General features: G+C 42.1%; 1 protein-coding gene across 1 annotated transcript; it reads right to left on the reverse strand.

Annotated features, from left to right (window-relative positions):
• Positions 1 to 631: 631 nt before the first annotated feature.
• Positions 632 to 4,825, reverse strand: LOC139413188 (transcriptional regulator Myc-2-like). Its single transcript, XM_071160286.1, has 3 exons — positions 4,670 to 4,825; positions 2,578 to 3,150; positions 632 to 2,152 (listed from the first exon to the last, which is right to left on the reverse strand). Exons 2-3 carry the CDS (start codon positions 3,137 to 3,139, stop codon positions 1,560 to 1,562), a joined length of 1,155 nt encoding a protein of 384 aa, XP_071016387.1. The 5' UTR covers positions 3,140 to 3,150; positions 4,670 to 4,825; the 3' UTR covers positions 632 to 1,559.
• Between the last annotated feature and the right edge of the window lie 4,718 nt (positions 4,826 to 9,543).

A 9,543-nucleotide genomic window follows, 5' to 3' on the forward strand; every position in this document is an offset into this window, starting at 1 on the left:
CAGGAGTGGATGACATCATAGACTACCCCCAGGGCATTAGGGTGCTTATGACAGCCAGGCAGGAAGAGCGTCAACATCTGCCAGTAGGGGAACTCTTGACCAGATATTAAAGAGCAAAAGCCTGTCCTTCAGACTTGAGTTGTTGGTAATAGTTCAGAGGAGTTTGTGTGCCGATGTGGGCAATCCATGTCACTGAGGCATTCACTACAGTGCTCTCTGGGTTGTTCGTTTTCTTTCTCAAAGTATTTGGATGGTAACGGTCAAAGTGAAGCACTGGGGTCATATGAATCTCAGGCAGGTGGTTGGGTGTATTCATGCAAGAGAAAGGTCAAGTGTCTTTCCATCTTTGCACAATGGGCAAATTCCTGCTTGGGTTATCAGACACACCCCATCTTGAGATAATCCCCTTCATCTTTTGACAAGACTTTGAAAATAGTTTATGGTGCCATTCCAAATCAGGTACTGCACAATCTTCAAACTGTCAATCATCCACCCACTCACCTTGACCCAAACACTTATACATGTACCGCACACCGATTGTGCGATAGCGGTCTTCTTGGATGTACCTTCCTGTGAGGTAAACAAGTTGTACAGGTGTATTTCACATTCTGTATAATAACTCCAGTAAACATTGACTTTTGTCCATTCTTTATTACATTATAAAAAACAAAGTGCTGCTGATAAACAGAACTTTAACTTGCAAATGAACCCCCCCACCCCCCAAAAAATACTAAAATAACTTATGATACAATAAAACCAAAATATATACGACTAAATCTATATATAGTTGCTTCCAAGAGAGCAAACAAATTCTCAGGTTTCAGACCTGTTTGAGGTAGAGTACAGTAATCATGCTTTTAACAAAACATAACAGAATGAGTTAAGGCATGAGGCATTGTTCCACAATAACACACCAAATTCTTAACAGGTCAGGTCTTTAAAGTTCACGTGGGTAAATGGTAGTAATTAACAGTTTTAGTAATTAATGGCAATAATTGGCATACATTACAATCAACCCCTTAAATTTTTTAACTTTGGATCCAGCCCAAAAAAACAAAACAAAAAACAGCAAAAGAACCAAACCACTGGATGAATCAACGTTATTTCAATGCTGACCTAACATGGAATAGACATTTCTACCCAGTGGGAATTTCATAACATATGGGGAATGTGGGAGACTGTATATACAAGGTCCATTTTTCACTAACAAAATGGCTGCTCGATTTGATATAGCTTACTCTACAACATAGATGTATATGGTTGGTATATGTAACATTGGTTACATATAGTCTATTTTATGAACAATGACTTTGGCAAATCGCTAGGACAATAAATGACTAACATTATTGTACTAGGCTGAACATGGACCTGTTGTTCCAAACCAAACTTTGTTTTACTGATACGGGTTAACTGCCTCTCAGCAACTTTCACTTCTTAAACAGTCACCACAGTGGATGGATGAGACCATGCATTGAGTGTGCGCAGCATCAAGTCTTAAGTCAAGACCAGTATTTTCAAATCATCTATCTCTAAATGCTTTAGTTTTGCGCCTCATCTCGTCAGTCACACCATTGGCTCCTGAGCTGCTCCAGTTTAACTTTGAGCTGCTCCTGCCTCTCTCGGAGCTTGTCTCGCTTGTCATTTAGTCTCTGGCCCGCCAGCTCCAGGCCACGGATGCTGTCGCACGCCCTCTTCAGGATGACCACCTTGGAGGCCTTGTCGTTGTTGGACAGCTCAGGCACGTTGTCCCTGAGCCGCAGGAAACAGTTCTTCAGCTCGTTGCGCCGTTGCCTCTCCATCACGTTGTGGGTATGCCTCCTCTCCTCCTCATCCTCCACATCAGTCGACTGCCTAGAGCTAGACTGGTGTTGGTGACTGCTGAGGTTGTGTCGCGACGAGCGGCCTGACGAGCTGTGATGGTGGTGTCTGTGGGAGTCGGAGGACCGGGTGCGCTTGTGGTAGGAAGTGGACGAGGGCTCTGAGTGGAGGGGCGATGCAGGGCAGGGGGCGGCGTAGTTGTGCTGCAGCTGGATCTCCAGGTGTTGCCGCTTTAGGGCGCGCTGCCGCCGCCGGCTCTCTTCTACCGACTGGGAGAGTGGCTGGTGGTTGGGGCTGGTGGTCCTCTTCACTGTCACCACGTCTATCTCCTCCTCTGTAGAGGAGAACCACAAGGGATTGGGTTAGCAGTCAATTCCGATAACATTTGAAAAACTGCATTTCAGATGCCTTGGCTTTAGACTAACATTTTTAACTGCAAGTGTCTGGGCAATGCAGCCAACTTTCCTTTTGGGTTAATTATAGTGAACTGCAAGCTTGCACAGCAGATAATTAATGTTCTTCATTTTTGCAGAAATGCTTGAGGAAAAAAAAAAAATACAATAAAAAAAAAAATATATAAATTCATTCCCTTATTATTATATTATGGCATTTAAAAGCATGCAAGATCAACTCATTACTGTACCAAAGTAACTTTCTAACAGTTCCTCTTCACATTTAAGCAAATAACGAAAGTCAATAAATGCACGGTATAACTTTTTCATTTATAAGCACAGTGACCAAGAACGTGGACCAACTCACCAGAATCACTGGCACTGCTCGAATACGTTGAGAATTCACCTCCTGCTGAGCCGTAGTCTGAAGTCGACTCGCTGCCTTGCTCCTGACTGTCCAATAGTAAATCCTCATTCTCCAAAGCTTGGCATGCGAGCGCCGCGCTGTGGCAGTCCAGTGTGGAGCCGGCAATTTCCTCGAAAATGCTTGTGTCTATGTCCGAGAGCAGCGGGCTGCTGGAGAGCACAGATGATAGCTTCTCCATAGACTTATCACCGAGGCAATGCCATAAACAGTCGTCGGACTCATCTGGCTGTTGGTCCTTTGTCTCGGTTGCACCGCCATCGTACAAAAAGTCACAATTCCAATTTAGTTGCGGGTCCTGATCCTCCAGGAGTATGTCCGAGACGTAGCTCAACTGGTCCTCCTTGGAAAGTGGTTTGGCATGGAGTCCAGTCTTCAATGGAGGGGACTGGGGTGGCGTGGGGAGCGACTGTAGGTCCTTCATCAAGCTCTGGCAGAATTCATCATCAAACAAGAGAGGCTCTGAGTAGAACCAGTCTAGTGACTGGGAGAAACTCTGCAGCATTCTGGCAGAATCTGGGAAGAGGGGAAAAAAAGCCTGTTGAGTATGCACCTGTGATATAAGTCGACTTAGTGATGCTCTTAGTACATTGACTGCAAGCACAACCTTTTATTCATGTTTACATCCTTCACCCCGCCCCAATCTGGGTGACCATCAACAGGCTTTTAACCCCATGACATCATTTAAACAGGAGCACAACGTAGCCAAATGCGCGTTTTTCTCCTAAAAATAAACAATTTGCCTAGGTAATGCTAGCCAAGTCCCTCAACTGCTCCATGGAGTTAAGTGCAGACTATTTGTTATTAACTTCGACTCCTTCAAGTCGCTTTGCGTCGATACTTCAAAGGTGGAAATACTTCATCCCTTAGTGTATCCATGTTTGTTCTGTGATTGCGTGCCTTTAACGTTTCTATTTGAAGAAATTAAACGAACAATCAAATACCACCAACTTTCCTTGCTGAGATGCAATTAGCACATGCGCCTTCGCGCCGAGTTGCCATATTAGAGCAACAGCAACAATGAGGAAATAGTCGGTGGTTGCATTTAATTTACGTTTTATTAAAATGTATGGATTTCAGCAAACACTGGGCACGTCTAAGAGAGTACAATTTGAAGTCTCGACGCATAGCGACTCGAACAGAGACGGAGGTACATTTCAAAAACGTATGTGCTCAACTCCGTGGACTTGGCTATGGTAAAGATCAACTAGGTAACAATTCAAAGACCGAGATGCCTCCAGATAAAGATCATCCACTGGCTATTGCGAAACCTTGCCATCTCTAGTCTTGAGCAGTCAGTCACACAGTTCTTCAGTAGTCAATTATTATTATTTTACACACACACACACACACACACACACACACACTGGTTCCACTGCAGTTTAAAAATCAACTTCTACAGCTCTCCCATTCAGACTCACATTTCAGCAATATACGCACATAAATGCCTCTATTTGAAATTTAACCTTTATTTAACTAGGCAAGTCAGTTAAGACCTAATTATCATTTACAATGATGGCCTATTCGGGGAACATGTTGAAAAGGCTGTAACTGCACTGCCGGTTAAAATTAGCATTTAATTAAATACCAGAAGACATTTTAAAGGGCAAAATAGGTGCAGTTACCATAAGCAAACATTAGGTTAGCAGAACAGAGAAGGGCTATGTAAGAGCTATGCTGACGTTACACATGGACATTTAATTTGATTGTGAATACAAAATCGTTTGCATCGACCGTTGCACATTTACACGTTAGTGCCAACAATTGTCACGGTTTAACGTTAGAAGTACATATTCTTATACAAATCATCAACAAAGAAAACACGATTGAAGCGAAAACCATTCGAATGAATTATCCTTTTATGTATGCCGTCATGTCCTTTCAAATAAATATATCAAAGTCAGGTAACTAATAGCTAGCTAGGCAACGTAAACTACAAAAAAAAAAAAAAAAAAAAAATCAGCTACCGGCAAAAACCACGTGAAAAAAAAAGCCATGTGAAATAATCAGTGAGACCATAAATGTCAACTCTTACCTTTATTATTTCAGGGGTACGAGAAAGGGAAGAAGACGTTTTTGTGTCTTGATAAATTCCAACGAGATAAACTACTGTAATTATTCTGCCGTCTGTAAACGAACTGCACATCTGCTGGCGCTCCGTTATCTACCATAGTATACAAGATCCGTAGGTGTGGCAGCGAGACCCATTTCAGTATATACCACCACGGTGCAGCAGTATCCCTCCACAGCACAAAAACGCGCCAAAATTTACAAATCTATATGGGACACTACAACAAAGAAATATTCCACTGCTGTAATAATGTTTATTGTGTATAAATCCGTGTGGATTTGCGCATAAAATACGGTGATTAAACACACACACAGCTAAACTTGTTTAAGGAAGGATCTATATTGTCTGGAGACGCGGATGGATCTGCTCTCCATGCGCATTATGGAATTCCAAGAAAATGGAGGCGTGGTGGTTACAAATTTACACCGTCCGTGCTGTCCAGAATCCTTGGGACGTCCCTACCCATTTGAATTTGAAATGGAAACTGGTTTCGGGTAAGGACGTCTCAAGGATACCAAATAACACTGACCAAATGTACACTTGTGTACTCCCAAAAGAAGAATGTCTCGCCTGGGTCATACCAATAATGTATATAAATCCTGGATTGCGTTTGTTATGTATTGGCCAGTGAGTGGCTTTGAAGCCACCGGTCGGCCATATTGCCATTCCCCAGAAGGCGCAGTCATCAATAGGAATGAAAGGAATTATTTTACATTTATTTAACTAGACAAGACAGTTAAGAACACATTTGTATTTACATTGACATCCTACCCCGCAACCTGGACGACGCTGGGCCAATTGTGTGCCGCTCTATGGGACTCCCAATCACGGCCGGTTGTGATACAACCTTGGAATGTAACCAGGATCTGTAGTGATACCTCAAGCACTGAGTTGCAGTGCCTTAGACCGCTGCCCCTACAGTATTTCAATTAAATGTTTAAAGGTCACAATTACATTTCTGTTGTTGTAGTGGGGACAGTAACACAATAACTTAAAAAAATGGACTTTAAGGGAAATGTTTTTATTTATGTTTTAATGTTTTTTATGTTTAGCTCACATAATATAATTTAAAACTATGCATTACGGTGCCTTAACAGAGTAAACACGTCAAAAACAAATGTAGACAGGCATAAATCCATTTCTATTACAAATATGTTTTACACTGGTGGGGGAGTGCCAAGATGGAGGCACGGTGGCTTCAAAACATCGCCCCTTGTTAGTAATCTAGTGTATATATATATATATATATATATATATATATATATATATATATATATATATATATATACATATATATACACTGCTCAAAAAATAAAGGGAACACTAAAATAACACATCCTAGACCTGAATGAATGAAATATTATTATTAAATACTGTTTTCTTTACATAGTTGAATGTGCTGACAACAAAATCACACAAAAATGATCAATGGAAATCAAATTTATCAACCCATGGAGGTCTGGATTTGGGAGTCACACTCAAAATTAAAGTGGAAAACCAAACTACAGGCTGATCCAACTTTGTGAAGCTCAGTAGTGTGTGTGGCCTCCACGTGCCGTATTACCTCCCTACAACGCCTGGGCATGCTCCTGATGAGGTGGCGGATGGTCTCCTGAGGGATCTCCTCCCAGACCTGGACTAAAGCATCCTCCAACTCCTGGACAGTCTGTGGTGGATGGAGCGAGACATGATGTCCCAAATGTGCTCAATTGGATTCAGGTCTGGGGAACGGGCGGGCCAGTCCATAGCATCAATGCCTCCTTCTTGCAGGAACTGCTGACACACTCCAGCCACATGAGGTCTAGCATTGTCTTGCATTAGGAGGAACCCAGGGCCAACCGCACCAGCATATGGTCTCACAAGGGGTCTGAGGATCTCATCTCGGTACCTAATGGCAGTCAGGCTACCTCTGGCGATCACATGGAGGGCTGTGCGGCCCCCCAAAGAAATGCCACCCCACACCAAGACTGACCCACCGCCAAACCGGTCATGCTGGAGGATGTTGCAGACAGCAGAACGTTCTCCATGGCGTCTCCAGACTCTGTCACGTCTGTCACATGCTCAGTGTGAACCTGCTTTCATCTGTGAAGAACCAATGGCGAATTTGCCAATCTTGGTGTTTTCTGGCAAATGCCAAACGTCCTGCACGGTGTTGGGCTGTAAGCACAACCCCCACCTGTGGACGTCGGGCCCTCATACCACCCTCATGGAGTCTCTTTCTGACCGTTTGAGCAGACACATGCACATTTGTGGCCTGCTGGAGGTCATTTTGCAGGGTTCTGGCAGTGCTCCTCCTGCTCCTCCTTGCACAAAGGCAGAGGTAGCGGTCCTGCTGCTGGGTTGTTGCCCTCCTACGGCCTCCTCCACGTCTCCTGATGTACTGGCCTGTCTCCTGTTAGCGCCTCCATGCTCTGGACACTACGCTGACAGACACAGCAAACCTTCTTGCCACAGCTCGCATTGAGCCACTTGTGTGGGTTGTAGACTCCGTCTCATGCTACCACTAGAGTGAAAGCACCGCCAGCATTCAAAAGTGACCAAAACATCATCCAGGAAGCATAGGAAGTGAGAAGTGGTCTATGGTCACCACTTGCAGAACCACTCCTTTATTGGGGGTGTCTTGCTAATTGCCTATAATTTCCACCTGTTGTCTATACCATTTGCACAACAGCATGTGAAATTTATTGTCAATCAGTGTTGCTTCCTAAGTGGACAGTTTGATTTCACGGAAGTGTGATTGACTTGGAGTTACATTGTGTTGTTTAAATGTTCCCTTTATTTTTTTGAGCAGTGTATATATAATTTACTCTTACCAACAATGAGGCTTCACTGTTCTCGGTGATTATTGAATGAGTTGGTCAGCACAGACCATGAGTTTATGGCCACGTTGGACATTTCAAAGCATTTTACCAGCCAGCCCAGAATGGAAACATAGGTGATTTGCATTTATGTATACCTAACCAGTGGTATAGTGTAATTTTTTAGGCGAGGGAGCACCTTTTCTTTAAATGACATCATATAATTTCCTCAATCAAAGTTTGTATCAACAGATGTAGCAAATGTAATATCCCATTATAGAATTAGCATAAAATGCATCCTCCAACTGAAACGTCTGCCTATGCCGACTCATAGTGTAAAGAACATGTTCTATTTTGAATAACCTCAAACACCAAATTAGCCATCATCATTGTCAATCATGAATAATAATTATTCAGGTTTTACTGGTGACACGTTCAAACTGCATCTCTATGCCAATCATTTGATTGATCTCAATCAGTTTAATAGGAATATGCATTTAGATCATCTTGAATTACCATTTTGCAAGTGAATTAGAGCAGATGGGGTAACAAACTATTAGCCTTGTATTTTGTTGCAATCAAAGCATATATCCTGCCTAGTGGTGCGCCCAGTTGCGTTTTGGCAACAAGTGACTATTCAGCTTCAGCTAACCATCCTAAAATCTCATTAAAAATGAGGAGGGTTTTCTGGTGTAACAGTAATGTTACAGGCCTACTATGCTATGGTATTATATTTGGTTATGTTATGTAAAATTAACATTTATCATGATGTGACCTTGCGAGACATTGATTCAGCTTTGATCTTACTTTACTAAAGGAGCACCATTGTGAGAAGTGATAATCTTCTATTTGGACACACACAGCACCATGGTAATTCTGAATTACATAAAGACACAAAGGGGATCATCTGCTACCTGCTACAGTTCATACAGTACATAACTGTCATCTACTGGGTTTGGGTTGACACCAGTGGGCATCCTTAATGCTAGTTTATTTTATTAGGATCTCCATTAGCAACTGCAAATGCAGCAGCTACTCTTCCTGGAGTCAACATAAAATGTACAAATACATGACAAAGTACAAAACCATTATAGACAAGAACAACATAAGATATTACATTACATTAAAAATAAGAAATACAAATAAAATAATAGTTATATATTGGAAAGACACCAAGAGAGCATTCCACAATGACATGGCTCTATAAATAACTGGGCAACGCATTAAATATTTTTTTGGTTTGGGTGAAGAAACACATAATTGGCGTGTCTGGTGGGTTATGTACGCTATATGCAAAAGTATGTGGACACCCCTTCAAATTAGTGTATTTGGCTATTTCAGCCACACCAGTTCCTGACAGGTGTATAAAATCGAGCACACCGCCATGCAATCTCCATAGACAAACATTGGCAGTAGAATGGTCTTACTCAAGAGCTCAGTGACTTTCCAACAATTTATTTTATTTTTTATTTCACCTGTATTTAACCCGGTAGGCCAGTTGAGAACAAGTTCTCATTTACAACTGCGACCTGGCCAAGATAAAGCAAAGCAGTTCGACACAAACAACAACACAGAGTTACACATGGAATAAACAAACGTACAGTCAATAACACAATAGAAAAAATATTTATACAGTGTGTGCAAATGAGGTAAGATTAGGGAGGTAAGGCAATAAATAGGGCGTAGTGGCAAAGTAATTACAATTTAGCAATTAAACACGGGATAGATGTGTGATAGATGTGCAGAAGATGAATGTGCAAGGAGATACTGGGGTGCAAAGGGGCAAAAAAATAAATAACAATATGGGGATGAGGTAGTTGGATGGGCTATTTACAGATGGATTATGTAAAGGTGCAATGATCTGTGAGCTGCTATGACAGCTGATGTTTAAAGTTAGTGAGGGAGATATGAGTCTCCAGCAATTCGTTCCAGTCATTGGCAGCAGAGAACTGGAAGGAAAGGTGGCCAAAGGAGGAATAGGCTTTGGGGGTGACCAGTGAAGTATACCTGCTGGAGCGTGTCAAATTTCTGTTTGAAAAA

This window comes from Oncorhynchus clarkii, chromosome 7 (assembly GCF_045791955.1).
Source record: "Oncorhynchus clarkii lewisi isolate Uvic-CL-2024 chromosome 7, UVic_Ocla_1.0, whole genome shotgun sequence".
Taxonomy (NCBI): Eukaryota; Metazoa; Chordata; class Actinopteri; order Salmoniformes; family Salmonidae; genus Oncorhynchus; species Oncorhynchus clarkii.

Excerpts from the sequence above, each read along its gene's own strand:
- LOC139413188 (XM_071160286.1), bottom strand. The coding sequence starts at position 3,139 with ATGCTGCAGAGTTTCTCCCAGTCACTAGACTGGTTCTACTCAGAGCCT. Across the intron at positions 2,153-2,577 it reads GAGCAGTGCCAGTGATTCTG|AGGAGGAGATAGACGTGGTG; the intron begins GTGAGTTGGTCC and ends TCTCCTCTACAG.